The following is a 16,416-nucleotide window of genomic DNA, read 5'->3' on the forward strand; positions in this document are numbered from 1 at the left end:
ATGATAATCCTGACTGAATATTCAAATGCGGTGAACTGTGTCTTTCTCAGCCTTAATGATTCTACCTGTTTGCGCCCACTGGTCCATGACTGTATGAATGTCCAGGTACCAAGCATAAGCACTATCATCAAAAATTTCTGATAGATTTCTTGTTTGCTAAAGGAAGATGAATTATAATGGATTCAGTTATCTGCAGAAACATATAATGTATCTGTATAATGTGGTGCAGAGAAAGACGGAGAAATATTTCTCAGATATAGAATCAGGCTAAATAAGATTGCTGGAAAGTAGGAATTCTGCTAGACAGCACAGTGCAGTGAACTCACAGACATTAATATAGTTACGTTTCTCTCCTGGGTTAGTACTGTTTCAGTTTTTGTGGTCAAATGGAGCTGCTATAATATTGTGTCTTTTCTCACCCTCCACTTCTGTCCCTGTCTCTCTCTCTGTAATATAAACACACACACACACACACACAGCCCCGCCGTACACACATACACTCACAGAGTGAGAGAGAACAAACATCTTGCCTGGGGGATCAGGGGCTTGAACAACAACTTTGTGCTTTTCTGATCTTATTGCCTCCAGAAAGAACAGTGCCAGCTGTAATCCCAGGTTGACACAGCTGACATGCAGTGACAGAAGGGGCTCACGCATCCACATCAGCCTTCTCCCTGCTCACTAAAAGACACTGGAGAGCGGAAAGTCATTGAAATTCAATGGTGTTACTGAGGACCGAAGCAGAGCAACTGTGTGAAAGGGTAGTCAGAAATGAAAGGGACCAGACAGAACTGGAAGCCAGAGGTTCCTGAACTCCAGTCTTAGCTGTATAAGTGCCGTTCTTTGTGATGGTGGGCAATGATCTTACTAAAATCAACAGTTTTCTGATCGGTAATGTGGGGTTAAAGCCTCAATTTACCTTATATTCAAAATAAAATATTATAAAATGCACTGAGTATTAAAACCTTTCTGGATCAGCCAACCTACGTCTTCACTATTAGTCACTAAGTACCTGGAGCACTATGGAGATGGAAACTTGCACAAATTCATAGTGAGATTCATTCTGCATAACAGTCTGACATGTGCAGACTGAGTAGTATTTTGCCCCTTCACTACTACCTTTTCCATAGCAGTTTGCACAGCTCAGGTCACTTCCAAGAAAGCAATTGATTTAAAAGGTTAGAGTGGAAAAAGCATACCTACAAAAACTGCAAGTACCTTTTCCCACAGGTCCACCTTACTTCTAACACTCTGTTATTCAGTAATGATTTTTTCACAGGATGTTTCCTGTGCCTCTGTTTCTTGGCTTGGCTTTATGAACTGCGCCTCTCTTTGAGAAGGCTTACTGGGTTACTACAGAGACCTGGAATTCTTTGCTATTTCTAGGGCAGTGCAAACAGAAGAAATTATTTCAAGAGGAGGCAAAGTTTGCAGATTTGTAGCAAACAGAGATGGAAAAAACATGGTTGGTCCCGTTTATTCTGTTCCGTAATCAACTGATATCCCCCACCATATTCTATGAGGCGTTATCAAGTATAATTTTAAATAATGCAAGAATTTCCCTGAGGAGACTAGCACTGTGTAATATGCAGTCTTAATAGGAAGTACTTCTTAATAAACTTCTTTCATCAGTTTCTTACTTGCTTTTAGTTATTAGAAGAGGAGGCTCAGGGGCAACCTTATCGCACTCTACAGGTACCTTAAAGGAGGCTGTAGAGAGGTGGGGGTTGGTCTATTCTCCCACGTGCCTGGTGACAGGACAAGGGGGAATGGGCTAAAGTTGCGCCAGGGGGGAGGTTTGGGTTGGATGTTAGGAAGAACTTCTTTACTGAAAGGGTTGTTAGGCATTGGAATGGGCTGCCCAGGGAGGTGGTTGAGTCGCCATCCCTGGAGGTCTTTAAAAGACGTTTAGATGTAGCCCTTAGTGATATGGTTTAGTGGAGGACTTGTTAGTGTTAGGTCAGAGGTTGGACTCGGTGATCTTGGAGGTCTCTTCCAACCTAGATGATTCTGTGATTTCCTGGCACTTACCCTAGGGAACTTGCCTCCCTTCCATAGGATTTTTACATTTCTGTTACTTCTCACTGGTCAGCTTTCCAGTCCCCACTGCATATTTGACTAAATGCTTTTTGTAGTCAACATTCTCATTAACATCACTGACTGAGCAGCCTCTCCAAGCTGTAGCCCTGGGAAGGTACTGAACATGCTTTCTCCATTTGTTGTATATTCAGCTCCCCATATAATCTCCCTGATAATAGGTGCACAGGGAAATGAGAAACAAACAGCTGAAAGCTTCTGGTGGAGGCAACCCAGCTTCATCGCTGCCAGCACCAGGGCAGAGAGTGGGAAGTTCTGCTGGAGCTGAGCCAGTTCCTGCATAGCTACTGGAGGGCCTTTCAGCACCTTCCAACAGTGAGCCTTGTTTTTGGTGTAATGGCCAGTAAATATCAAGAGCAGGGAGCACAGCACACGGAGCCCGAGGAGGTTCAACTTTGACTGGACTTTCTAGCCCTATCTCCCTGTTGGCTTTGTCAAACCTAAGCTAGTAGTCTAACTGTATGCTCTTGTTTTCAGGAGTGTGATAGTGAGACATTTATGAAGCAGGTGTAGTAAGGCCACAGGCTTTCTTACCTGAGATTCTGTAACACAAAAAGGCTATTGTTCTGTTTTCAATCTTGTATTGACCCTGAAAGCAATACAGCTGCATTCACGAAACTCCAGGTTTAAGCCAATACCTGTAAACTACAGTTTTCCCTACAGTGTAAACTACAGTGTTTCCCTACCCTGACTTGCATATCTACAACTTAGCTAAGCAATTCCCAGATCTCTGTCTCATATCTCTTCCCACAAAATGAAATTTGCTCTGGTTTAAATTGGAAAGATCAATATGTAGTTTAGTTTCGGTTGTTCTTTAATAGTCACTTTAGCTTTGGCTGCCTGACATGGGGCTTAATTTGGACCTGGACAGTGAAAAAACAATTTACACATTACTTACAGAATGTCCCAAGGATATGGTAATACAGACACTCAATTTTTTTCATATATGTAAAAAAAAAAAAAAAAAAAAAGGTTGAACTGGTGGCTTCCTTCTCTATACTGTACCCTAGTTCACTTTTTTAATATAAATCAAGAGAACTAAAGGAGACTGATATCTCATGACTATGACCTCAGCTTCTTTAGGACAGAGATGATTCAGTATAATCTGTCATATAAAATCTGGACCACATTTTTCCAAAACTAACTTTTCTTTTGCACCCTTGAAAAAGTTTGATTAACTTCCACCTTTGCTAGTCTGAGTTTTCTTTTAGTTTTGCTTTTATTGTGGTTCTGGGTTAGATTATCAGGGGCAAGGCACTCATTTTCTCAGCCATATAAGACAGGACTGAAATATTAATCTTAAAATGTTACTAATATTTAGTTAACTGACATTAACTAGTTAGTAACATTAGGGAGCTTAAAATGTTACTAACATTTAAACCCTAATCTCCTAGTTTGCCTCCAAATTTCCCAGTGATTTTGGCCTACATGCTGCCTTGCTTTGAATTTAGCGCCTACGTTTTTTGCATTAAAATCCAGAATTATTTAGTTTAAAATGGTTTAAAAAACAATTTGTAGCTAGCATACTGAATCTGAGTACCTGAAGTAGAGAGATGGTAGATTTGAAAAAGTAAACATCAGGAGAGATCGAAATAGAGTAGAGAGTGGCCACAGCAAAAAACCTCATGGTGATGCAGTAGAAACTTAGAAACCACTTCAGATGCCCCATCAGGGGAGTAGCTTTTGTTTTTGTAGTCTTCCTAGATAATTCTCTTTCCTATTTTTAGTACTTATGCTACAGAGACCTCGTTGTCTTTTGTCATGAGGGCAGTGAGCTGAGGAGAGCTGCAGTGTGAAGGTCATCTTTTAACTCCATTCCACAGTGAGATGAACGAAAGGAAAGGTGTGGCTCCCCGCAAACAAAGTGATCAGAGGGAATTAAAGATAAAAGTCAAGGGCATCCAGGACTAAAGGGAAAACAAGAACAGGAAATAAAATGAGAATTCAATACAAAAGATGCACCTTAATCTAACAATGCAGACAGAAGGGAAAACACAATATCCAAGAGCTGAAGCAAAAATAAACAATGTCAAGACTTGGCTATTCTTCAGTCTCCTTAAACAAAACAAAATCACAAATTTCAATTAATCTTCCATAATATCTTCTTACATAAGGCAAAAATGAACCTTTGCAAGAATTTGTAGAGGGACAATTTGTGGTAGTTGCAAAGACAGATTCCAGATCACCTACCTTATAATTATTTTGTTTAGTTTCATGGCTGTCTTACTTCATTTCTGTGTAAGTCACATCTGTGGTTTCAAGTTTGGACTTTTTCCAAGTGTTTTTATAAAAACCACTGCGAGTAGACGTTTTTTACATGTTTTGATTTTGATGCAAACACTCCCTGTGTTATATAACATAAACCACAATATGGCCTTACAGTAATACAGCAAAATACACAGCTATGCAAAAATAGGCTTTATTTTAGTGCCAGCTATAGTGTCGTTATTCCTTCCTGATTTATGGAAGAGGGAAGGTTCAAGTTGTAAATATGAACTTTACTAATAGGCTTGTGTCAGTTTCCCTGCTGAATGTAAAGTGATAACAAATAATAGCTTTACTTAATAGTGTTCAGAGCAAAACACGTATTTAAAGAAATGAGAAAATGGGACTATTCAGTATACTGTAAGTTTTTAAGTGCATCTGCTTGCAAACAGAAATGGTTAAATAGGTACAGTGTGTCTATCACAAATGTACTTCCGTAACTTTTGAAGCTGTCAAAGTCTGTGCCTTTTATTAAATATTAGAGTGAAATGGTCATTTCTCCTTGATACATGTGAGCCTCCTTTTCCAGAGCACATTTCATCAGCTCTAGAGGAATTTGGGGGCTAAACTGAACTGAATCAGTTTATGTCAGTAGTGGATTTAGCACTCTTAAGGTCAACTTTGCAGGCTACCATGCCGTTCTCCCATATTCATGTCAATTAATTGTATATAAATCATGTTGAGATTATGGGCATCCATAAAGCTCAAAGGGAGCTCATATCAAAAGCTGTTGGGTGAATAAAGCTATCAAACACGAACTACTTACTGGTCCTCCCACTGAAATTCCATCTACATTAAGGAAAAGGGATATGGAATCAGTTTAAACGTTGAGGACTGATCTCGTAACATTTTCTTAAATCATTAGTGTCACCATATAGCCTTTCATTTAATAAGTGCTTATTAGATTATATGTCTCCTTGTTTTTAAAAACTTATAATCAAAGAAGAAGACATTGCTGCTGTATTTTCTCTTCATGAAACAGCCTTTGGCATTAATTTAGGACAGATGAATGTTTTCTTATGATATTCTTCTTAGCATCTTCACAGACTTGACAACACATCAGGTTGTATTAATATTCCACCTGGAAACAGGCACTTTCTTTCTGCCCAGTGCAATTTGCTAGAACCTTTCAGCTTTTCCCTTCCTTACCAAAGAGGCAGTAAATCATCGTGATTGGTATCTAGGCCAAGAAGAAACATTTTTCAGTGCTTCAATTGCTCTTTTACTTTCTTTGGCTTAAGAATCCATTTTGGTTTAGAAATAGGCGTAATGCAATAAAGATTGATTGTTTTCTTAAAGGAACCATGAGACAGCAAGCAAAATGTCATCCAGTGTTGTAGGGTTTGGGAGGAAAATTCTGCTTTGCTCATGGGTAAATTTAAAATATCTCCCTCTGGACTGTTACGCTGTATCAAAAGCATTTCCTGGGGGAACTGCTAATAGTGATTAGCAGAAGCAAGTTCTGTTGATTTTTCCCATTATAGTTTGATCTAATTTGAAAATTATCAAGAGCTAAAGCTAGAAGTGAATCTGATTTATCTGTATAGTCAGTGGAGCAGGAGCACACTGAGGGTTCCAGAAAAGAAAACAGAAGGCTGGCAACTGATCATATTTAACCAGCAGGCTGTGATTTTTATGATTTAGCTGCCAGGCTTTCTTGTGGCAGGGGGAACAAACAAACAGATCTGTCTCTTCTGCCAGATTCCTCTCCAAAATATTCTTTCATCAGGAACGTCTGTGGTACTTGAAATATTTTGAATATTCAGGTTAAAAAAAGACTGAGATCCAGAAGATTTCAAAATACTACCATTAGAATCCTGAAGGACATAGGAACCTCAATACTTAGCAGTTTGTTGGAAAACTGAGGTTTTCAGATATCTCTGTTTCCAATATCTATGTAATTACTTAGGAGATGTAGCTGGATTTCTGTTAATCGCACATGTGAGCATTAAAAGGAAAACAATTGTTTTATACTAGTCATCACATATCTAGATTTGACTGTGTTACAGAATTTTGCATAAGAAAAGAGAAAAACTAGGTGAAGGAATGCATTTCTGAGGGTTTTTTAGATGAAGCTGAGTCATGAAGCAGATCGTAAGTGTTATTAATAGACAGGAATTTGTTGTGCGGAAGAAAGAAAAAGCATGGAGATTATTTTAAATGATCAGTTGCTATTGCTACTGGTATTTAAACAACTACTACCTATGGGAGGAAAAATATTTAGTCAATCACAAGTAGCAAAACTAATTAACACAACTTTATTATAACAAATTATGTCCTGCAGACCTTTGAGACCCACATGGATTTTGATTGCAAAAGAACTATGGGATTAAGTGTATTTTCTAAATTAAACTAAAATGACCTTTTATTTACACGTTCTTTTCTGAAGTAGGGCCTTGAATCTGAGCTGGACTCAAAGAGGGAAAAAAAGGAGTCCAGATTATGTGAGTTGAAGGGATTTTTCAAACATGTGAACGTATGTGTCATTTAGCTCTAGAAAGGCATTGCACTGAGGTCACAAAAGGATCTTTACTGAAAATTTCTGTATATGAAGACAGACAAGAATCCTGCGTAATCATATTATGTAGCTCAGCTGTGAGAGGGCCAATGAGTTTACTTCACGTTGAATTTACGTCACATTGTTTTGCAAACCATATTTCCTTTTTGAATTCTCATATCAAGTGCTGTGTTTATTTTTTTAAAGCACAACTCAAAGTCAAAATTAATTTAATAATTGTATGTGTTTAATGGTATTTACCTAACATCCCTAGCTCTTAACAAGGCAAAACATGTTTTTTAACTCTATATTGTAACTGGGTATATCAGTGAACACGTTCTCATGCACGTGTTTTTAAAACTCATTCTCACTAATGTCTGAAATAAAATATAAAAGCAAAGCCAAAACAAAAAAAAAAATAGCTCAGGTACTAATATTGCAATTTAAATCTATTTGAATTTTCTAATGTCCTCCAGTTTTTCATAGATTTTAAAGGTATGATTTTTATACATATATTAATTTTGTTGAATATATCTACCTAATAACAGTAATTATAAAATTAAATTAAACCTGATTTTTTTTAAAAAGTCTTTAAAGATGTGGTGGGCAATAGTTGTCATTTCTGGCTTTCTTGAAGGTCTAGGACTGTATTACAAGAAACCCATTTTATCTGTCATTCTTTCATCGTCCCATTTCCTTTTTACCTCAGTCTTGCTGGCCTGTTCTTGTGAGATGCTCTGTTTCTGAGAAATTTAAATTGACTACATTTCTTCCCTTCTACAGTCAGCCCTCTAAACAGAAGAAGCACTCCATGCCAGTCATTGGGCTGATGCTTGTGTTCCTATGAACACTGGATCATTCTTTATTCTGAAAAATAATTCATTGACTCTGGTAAAAGGTTGCTTACATATATATTGAGTGAAGCCAGTGGAGATTTTTTGTTCCAAATAAAGTGTGCTATAAAATTTCTTTGGCCCCATAGAAATTGTTCCTGCTCATCAACATTGACGTTTCAGTACAATTTAATCTAACCAGGAGTCCTCACTCAAAATATATAATCTGAAGTGTTGAATAACATCCATTTCTACTGAAACTATACTGTACTATATCCTATGCAATACAGGTGTAGTAGCAGATTCTTCATAAGTGTTCAAGTCTGGGTTGACAGGCTAATTTAGTAGTTTATGTAGAAATTTAGGACTCTAAGTCCCATTGAAACACCTCCCGAGTGTCTTTCAAAACCTAGTACTCCTTTCTTACACAGTGAAAAATATCCCTGCTGAAAACAAAAATATCCTAAAAGAGATGCAGAATTTCTGTGATTACATTTACCAGATTTGGCTGGTTTGGTGAAGAAATATGTGGATTAGTGTGTTGTAAGAAGGCCTAATGGATAAGCAGAATGCCTTGCTAATTGTTCATAAGAAAGAAATTATTTTCATAGTAAGCTTGACTTTATTACTTTTGTTTCAGTTCTCCTCAAATTAGGTATGTTTCCTGTCCTGTGAGTAGATCCTGTACTGAACATGATTCAAGTTTTCTGTTTGTGAATCTGTCTTCACAGAAGTACAGGAGTGACTATCGGTACCTTTTGGTAGTGGTGATGAATTACGAGAGCTGGGAATGTACTTAAAGGTAACCTAATGTCTGTGAATGACTCCCAGTCACCACACTGTTTGATGTTATTTGGTGCATGACCAACAGAGCGTGTTTCTAGTATTTTATCTTTTCCTTCTAGTTTATCAGAGTAACCAATTGTACACAGCAGGCATCTGACATGGGACAGAGAAACTGGTACCATCAGCATGCGTCAGCTAGTGCCTAATTAGATCTTTCTGCTGTGGAGAATAGCAGTTTCCCACAATGGATTGGTTACATGGAAGAAAAAAAGTAGACACCTTTCCAGGGAGGTGATAAGGGGTCAGACCAGTAAAGCCCTTCTTAGAAGTTTTTACATTGTTTTGCCTGTTGCCTCAAATAAGCAGCAAGACTCCTGAATGTTCATGGTTATAGATATTGATATTAAGGCAAATCCAGTTTACTGTCTGCGTTACATTGGAGGTTAAAGAGGTGAAGATGATTTTTACAAATACCCTGAATGTTAAGTCCCTGCTATAGCGAATGTGAATCCTTGCAGGAATGTTGCCAGTATATCACAGTAATGCCTCCAACCTCTTCCAGAAAATCAGAAGTGACAAACTGATCCTGGAGGGGATAGTCAGCAGGTACCTCACACAGACTATCAGCATTTTCCGAACAACAGTTAAAGAGTAAGGATTATTGAGCACACACAATTCACCAGTCGTAGTGTTTGAAGTTTGTAAGTGTCTGCTGTTGGCAGGTAGAGCATCCTGCCAGTAGTTGGTCATATATATATATATAATCTCTATATTTTTTTCTAGACGTGTCTTTACATTGAAAAAAGATTTCAGCATCTCTTTCAGAAAGTCAAATAAATATGAAGCCCCTTTAGGTTATTTATTTGTGGGATTTCAAAAGATGCACTGCAGATTCTGCAGAACAGTTGTGACTCTTGCACTGCCATTTATTGCACACGTATTGGAGCACTGCTGACTAGCAGGACTTCTGTTGGTGGTAGTATTACTGTGGTAAGCTGGGGGCTTACTCTAGTTTTCTAGTTTTCTCAGTATTATCTTTATTCATTTTCCCCAAAGGAAGCGCTCTTTTTATGCCTGTCTGACTAAAGAGCTTTTATAAAAATAATATATGAAGCAAATACTAGAATGAGTCATAAAGTGACTGTAGCTGAAGAAAAGAAAAACAGAATGATGGCACTTGTTTACTGTCACTCCTAACACTATCAAACTGAACTGCTCCTTTCTACTAAAGGTTAGACCAACTCTTCTGATTGGTACCTGATTTTTTTTCAATAACCAGTGAATTTGGACAATGACTTTGTATGAATCTTATTCCTATCTGTATCGTACACTGTGGAAATGATGAGGGTTTTCCTCCAAAATGCACTTTACTGAATAATGCTATTATCCATCAACATGGAGCAATAGAACTGTATTTGCCAGAGTTTACATTTTGAGTAATCATTCTACTTTCATTTTAGTTTCCAAGCTTTTGTTTTCCTCCGGCAAAAGACCCAAGTCTTTGGTAAACAGACACACGCCCTCATATATCTTTAATTAACAACTCTTCATTTTTTTTAATTTTAGTTTTTTTTCTATCTTCCTACTCTTCGATTTTTTTTTAAACTGCTTCTGTTACATCTTTTCAATATTAATTTCTTCTAATTTCTTCAGTACTTTTTTTTTTTGTTTACTGGGTTTCTAGTCCTAACACATATCTCCTACTACTGCAAGAAGGTTTATCAAAATAGTACTATTTATATGTTTGTGTAACTGACATATTCTGCCATATTCTTTTGTCATCAGATCTAGAGTCTGATCAAAATGTTTTAATTCATGTCATTGAGTTCACTCAAGGTCTCATGTCCCGGACAAATTATACATGCCTTTTAACCAATCTGGATAAACAAATACTCTGAGAACTAAAGAGAGATGTTATTCATGGGATTTAACTTGTTTGACCTTCCAGAACCTCAGGCAATTGGATGTATAACTATTCTCCACCATACTAAAGATAAAACTCTTTCTTTTCTAATATATATGTACGCACACACGCACTTATTTATTTATAGCTAAATAAGGTCATAAACTATCAATCTAGGATGTGTTAACCATTTCATTGACTTTTCAGATTGTTTTTAAGCTGTTTTTTAAACTTTAAAGGGAACACTGATAGTGAACGGTTCCAAATGGTAAAACAGAAAATCCCCTTCAAATATAACCGGCCCGTAGAGGAGTGGCTGCAGGAAAAAGGTAATAGTCATTAAAACTTTCATTTTAAACCCATTTGATTCTAAACCCTCATTTTTAAAGCCTGCAAATAAATGTTTCTTAAATGATAATCGCCTGCTGCATAAATGACTGTTTTAATTTTCATTATAATTTGTGTCAGCTTCCACCTGCCATATGTTGATAAATCATGCTATAATACATTGCTATTAAAATGCAGTTAAAGGGACGAAATTCTGAGCTTGCTATCACAGTAATGACAAACAAGCAAAAAATTTAGCAGGAGGCATTTAAAAAAAAAAATGAAGAAGAAGAAAGGAGAAGAGCAACAACATGTATTATGGCAATTTAACCACTGCATGATCTTCCTGTTTTGGTTTGTTTTTAAACTACATTTCTATCTTTATTATCAAAGTTTTCATTAAAAAAAAAAAAACAAAACTTCAAACCTACTTGTTAAACCACTTCCTCTATTTTTTTTTTCTCATTAGTTTCATTAGCCGCTATGGCTATGTGTTTTCTAATTGTATTCACATAATCAAACAATTTTTAAAAATTTTGTAAAGAAAACATTTTTTAATGTTTTCCTTTAAACTACAGTGAAGGAGACAGAGAAAGATGATTGTTCTGTCACTTTTATTCTGTATCTGAAGTGCAGTTGCAACACTCAAATGACACGTTTTTCTAAGTTATGGGTCAAATTCTTCCCTAAATTATTCTCAGGTAGTGCTATTAAGTTTTGTGGGCTTGCATCGGGTAATTGGCCTCAGTTCAGCTAAAGACTTACCAACATGCATCGTAAGTCCAATTGGCTTGAGCGTACACTTCAGTGACCTGCTGAAATGGGACTTGCACCAGAACAGTAATGTTCTTTTATCAAGAGTTTAGTGAAAAAATAAAATCTTGGAAGTAGAGCCCATTCCAAAGCTGGTTGAAGGTAACAGAATAACTCTCACTGATTTCAGCAGGGTTTAGACTGGGCTAAACTGTGGGGAGTAAGATAGGGGTACTATTTATCTATACTACCTGTGCTATTTAAAATAAAAAGTCACTGGAACTAGTTTATTTCCTTGAAGTCTTGGAAAAGCAGAACACAATCTTCTCTGGTTTCCTTTAAAGAAAGTACTGCTGATTAAAAAAAAAAAAAGGGGTGACCTTTGAACTCAGATCTTGCATTTTCTGTATTGACATAGACTATGAGTGTTACTGCATTTTCCAAGAGGGAAAAGTATTTTGTAGGATGGGAAAAATATCATTTATCTGCTAACTTCTTTCTGCAGCTGGATTAGCAAATTGATTTAGCTAGCAAAGATTATGTTAAATCCACAAAAAATGTGGACAGCTGCAGTCAAAGTATTTTTTATGAGGGATCTGATCCTGCAAAGTGCTGTGCAAACTCAGTTCCCATTGACTTCAGTGAGAGCTGACAGTGTTGCCTGCTTTTCAGGTTTGGTCTACAACTGAGTAATGTTTGTAACAAAAGCTAAAATATTTGCGAAAGTAAGTGAAATTACATGTGTAACTAAAGCCATAATGGTTTTATGGAACAGCGAATTTCAGCCAACTACTAAGAAGATATTAAGATAAAGGTATACAGAAAATGCTTATTGAGTCTCAGTGGGCTGCCCTATTAATTTACAAGATCAAACTAAAATAAATAAATAAAGTTTGTCACTAAAAAGTGGATAATTTTGGTAAGTTTGAATTGCTAAAGTCCCTTTAACACTAAAGACAATGATTGCCTCAACTTTATTAAAACAAATGCATGTCTAATTCCTTGATGCAATTCATGTGCTTGAGAACCCCATTTTTTTCTTTTTATTTTTCCTTTTTTTAGTTTTCCATAATTCTTTTATTTTGTTGCTTCTCCAAGTTTGAGCTTATAAGCATGCCAAGGCACTTTCATTTGTAAGCCATCCTGAAGTTTTGATCTGAAGTCTACCTTTTGTGGATATTGATGCTTTGTTAAAAGACAATCACACATGCAGCGGGGTCTGAAAGACAATATTTGGGAATTTTAGACACTCTTAAAGCACTGTTTTTTATTTAGGCTAGAAATGTGTATCCGTGTTTTTTACAAGAGTGAAAGGAAAGTCAGTCTTCACACTCTGTACTAGGGAATGGCATCATGCAGTGCAACACCTGAGACAGTACAGCTTTGTTCCTTCGTTCCAAAGTAGGTAGACTACTTTTTCAGCAACTTAGGTAGCACTCAAATTAAAAAATTAAAAGAATAAATAATTTACCTAGCCATTCACCAATCTGCTCATCCATCTGCTCATCCATCCAATACTTACTGTACCGTGGAAGCCTTCTGTCAGAAGACTTTATAAAGATGATGAGTGAAGGCATAGCTCACTATCAAAATGGAACAAGATGAACTGATGGGTGAAGGAATAGATAGATTCATCAGTGAAACAAAGTATAGAATAGCTGTCTTCCCCATATGAGTTCTTGGCTTGAGTGAGGTGAGATTAAACACTTTTTAGTTGACATTTTTAATGGCATAGGTTTGGTATTATTTTGGTACCACTGTTATATTGTTCATAATGAAATACTTCATTCTTGGAAAACAAACATAACACAATATCTTTCTGAAGTGGCATCATTACTGTTTGGTGGGTTTTTGGTGGTGTTGTTTTTCTAAATTTTATAAATTGTGTACAATAGTTTTAAGATAAGCACAGATTTACAATCTTGAATTTTATGAGTAATAAGCAAAACATCAACCACTAATAACTTTGCTGCAATTATGTGAGTTAAAAAATGAAACGTTAGTCCTAAATTGATTATTTGAAGATGTCATAAAACCAAGAGATTTCATTAGTAGAATACTTGGTGCCTGCTAAGTTTCAGGCACAACCTGTTCTGCAATAGGAGGAGCTAATAAAGACCTAGAAGCATCTCATCAGAGGGACTGATCCTGGAAGTAGTTAATTCAGCAAATTTCTCATACTTAGATGAGTCTCGTTGATGTGAGTGACTACTTTTGAAGCAAGAACTATTAATGCGAATTAGGGTTTGCAAATTCAGGCCCAAAATCTCTCCTAGCATTACAAAAATGTTACATTTCATTAAGATTTCTCTATGATATTTTTAATTGGTATTCATTTTTTGAATGAAAAAGTCAATGGGAGAGCAAACAAAGAAGTGAGAGCTTGAACTATGCAGAATATTTACAAAAACACCTCAGACTTAAAATATGCTTGTCATTTTCTTCTACTGTGACACTAAGCAGTAGGAAGAGTTCTCTGTGGAAAAGGCAGGCTATAAGTTTGCAACCCTCACACAGCTAGTAGAATTTACAAATACATTTCCTCAATCAAATTCAGTGGCCAAATAAATTTTACTTAGGGGGAGTAAGGGCTGCAGAACCACATCATCAAAAGAGTTATTAGAAGAGGTCTGTGGTGGCAGAACTGTGTGTATTTTCTCAATGATTTTCTCTCATTCCATATGCTTTTCCCTGTTGTCTTTATTCGTATGTGTGTACACCATCATGAAGAGCGAGGAATGACAGGTTGTAGGTAACTCCAACAAGTGATTGTTCTTTTAGCAAACAGTTCTAGTACCAGTGCTGTCTACAGTGTTAACCATTTGGTGCAGTGCATGAATTCTCCTGGACTGGCAGACCACTTACCAAACAAGGACAACCCCAAAATTCATAATCAAAGTTCCTTTTTTTCTTTTTTTTTTAACCTGGAATGGGGCCACCTCCCTGGTGTATGCTTTCTTTCAGGATTAGAAGATGCAGAGGAAGACCTAGAAATGGAGAGGTGATTTTTTTGCAGCCCTAAATACTCATTTTTGAAAATAAAACAAGAGATATGACAGACATGTACTATGAGCTTGAGTTAGAGTAGATGGCATCCTGAGGAGTGCTATAATCCTCCAGTGAAAGTGAAGGAACCCCTTTTATTTCCCAGCTTGGGGAGCTTTCCTCACTGGAACAGTATAAATTTTTCACCATCACCCATCATTTCTCTTTGATAAAAGACAATAGAAAGAGGCAGCATTGATTCAAGGGGAGAAAGTAATGGAATTGGAAAGTTTTTGAATTGTTAGTACCTTCCCTGCATTTTCATGGATAACATCTCAAGATTAGTGAAATAATTCCCTGGTCTTTACACATCTGACCTCCGTCTTCTGCCACTCTATTATAAGTAAGGTGGGAAGGAGGGAACGATGCAAATGAAATTTCTGGGTATGTAGGGGCAGGGACAGTATGGAGGGAAATACAGTGTTAGGGGGAGGGAATATGCAAGGAGAACAGAACATGGTGAAGTCAGAAACTGACAGCATATCCATTAGAAAATCCAAGACACGACAGGGCAGAGCTATCAGGAAGAAAAGCAACCTAACATGTTATATGACAAGTATGGCCTTCTACAGTGTACAGTGCAACCTCCTCTGGCTTAGAGAGGAGTTGGGCTGAGAAGGCTGAATGTTTTGATGGGCATTTTCCTCATAGACAGGAGAAGAGAGAAACTGCCCTGATTTTACTTGGCCAGGGATGTGTGGCTTCAGTGCATGTTTCTAGATGTTTTAATTAAATTGCCTCTGGTAAGTTTAAAACCTTCTAAGGTGCAGAATACTGCATCAAGTGTTTCAACACTTTCCAGGGGTAGGATATCCTCCATTTTTATTTCTCATTTCTTCATCAAAGCAGTTCCTTCACCCTGATCAAGTCCTAGTGTTTCATTTCCAAACCTGTGGGTGAGGAGCACAAAGGATGTGCAGCCTACCTCCATATATCCATAATTTGCACCTCTCCATACACTTTTACTTGGTTAGCAAGGGCCGTCTTTGGGGACAGGAACTCCTTTCAGATACATTTCTTCTCTTGTCCCCATTCTCTTCCCCATGGTCCATCCTGTCACCATAAGATGATGCAACACCGCATCACCACTTGACTTCGAGACCTGCCACGACGACCACCAAAATTGGTGAGCTCCCCATTGTATTTTGATCTACTTTAACCACTGTCTGTGAAGAAATGAGCAGTGGGTTATACTCTGTGCTTTGCTACACATGCTACAGCTCTAGTCAGGGTGGACTAGAGACAGGAAGCAGTGAGTGAGAACTGGGGAGAGAGGGAATGGGATGGGGACACATGGTGCAAATTTGATAAAAATAGGAAAACACAAATATTTGAATGATGATAGACTTGATGCTGTTTTGATACCACTCCTGAGCTCTGCCCAGCCTGGATGTCTGGTAATTCAACAGATTTCAGGTGGCGTGGCCCTAATCTTCTGAAGAGCAGTGAAATTACAGGCACTGCCTTTTCACGGCATGAAGCAATTTGTCTTTTTAACATAGCCAATCAGCCTAGGACATAAGCGGTATTTATAGAGTCCAGGCTGAACGTGATTTAAGTGGCCTGCAAAAACTAGAATTAGCAGTTGTTACAAGGATGTATTTTTAATAAATATATTTCTAATTATATATGATATCAGTCCCCTCCTAATACTCAAAGTGTGACCTTGAGGAAACCACTTAACCTGCCTACACTTGAATTTCACCATCTGTAAGAGGGTATTCACAGGTATAGCATTCTGGGGGTTAGTCAGCTGAAGCACTTTGTTGTCCTTACTGCTTCAAGAATTTTGCTCTTTCAGAGACATCACAATGTTTGCATTTGGTGTTTTTTTGTTTTACCTTTTAGCTTTGTGAGACTTCACAACACAGAACTTCCAGGTAGAAGATAGTAACTGGACCTACCTTAAG

General features: G+C 37.3%; 1 protein-coding gene across 11 annotated transcripts in view; it reads left to right on the top strand.

Annotated features, from left to right (window-relative positions):
- NRXN3 (neurexin 3) overlaps positions 1-16,416 on the top strand; it is a 940,418-nt gene that overhangs the window by 813,867 nt on the left and 110,135 nt on the right. For 8 of the 11 annotated variants that reach the window (XM_083837468.1, XM_083837465.1, XM_083837469.1 and 5 more), the window contains 2 exons: positions 10,621-10,710; positions 15,573-15,632. In XM_083837468.1, the coding sequence (XP_083693594.1) occupies positions 10,621-10,710; positions 15,573-15,632 (150 nt within the window). The remainder of the gene's footprint in view (positions 1-10,620; positions 10,711-15,572; positions 15,633-16,416) is intronic. The other 3 variants (XM_083837475.1, XM_083837473.1, XM_083837474.1) reach the window with 1 other exon arrangement.

This window comes from Anser anser, assembly GCF_964211835.1.
Source record: "Anser anser genome assembly, chromosome: 5".
Taxonomy (NCBI): Eukaryota; Metazoa; Chordata; class Aves; order Anseriformes; family Anatidae; genus Anser; species Anser anser.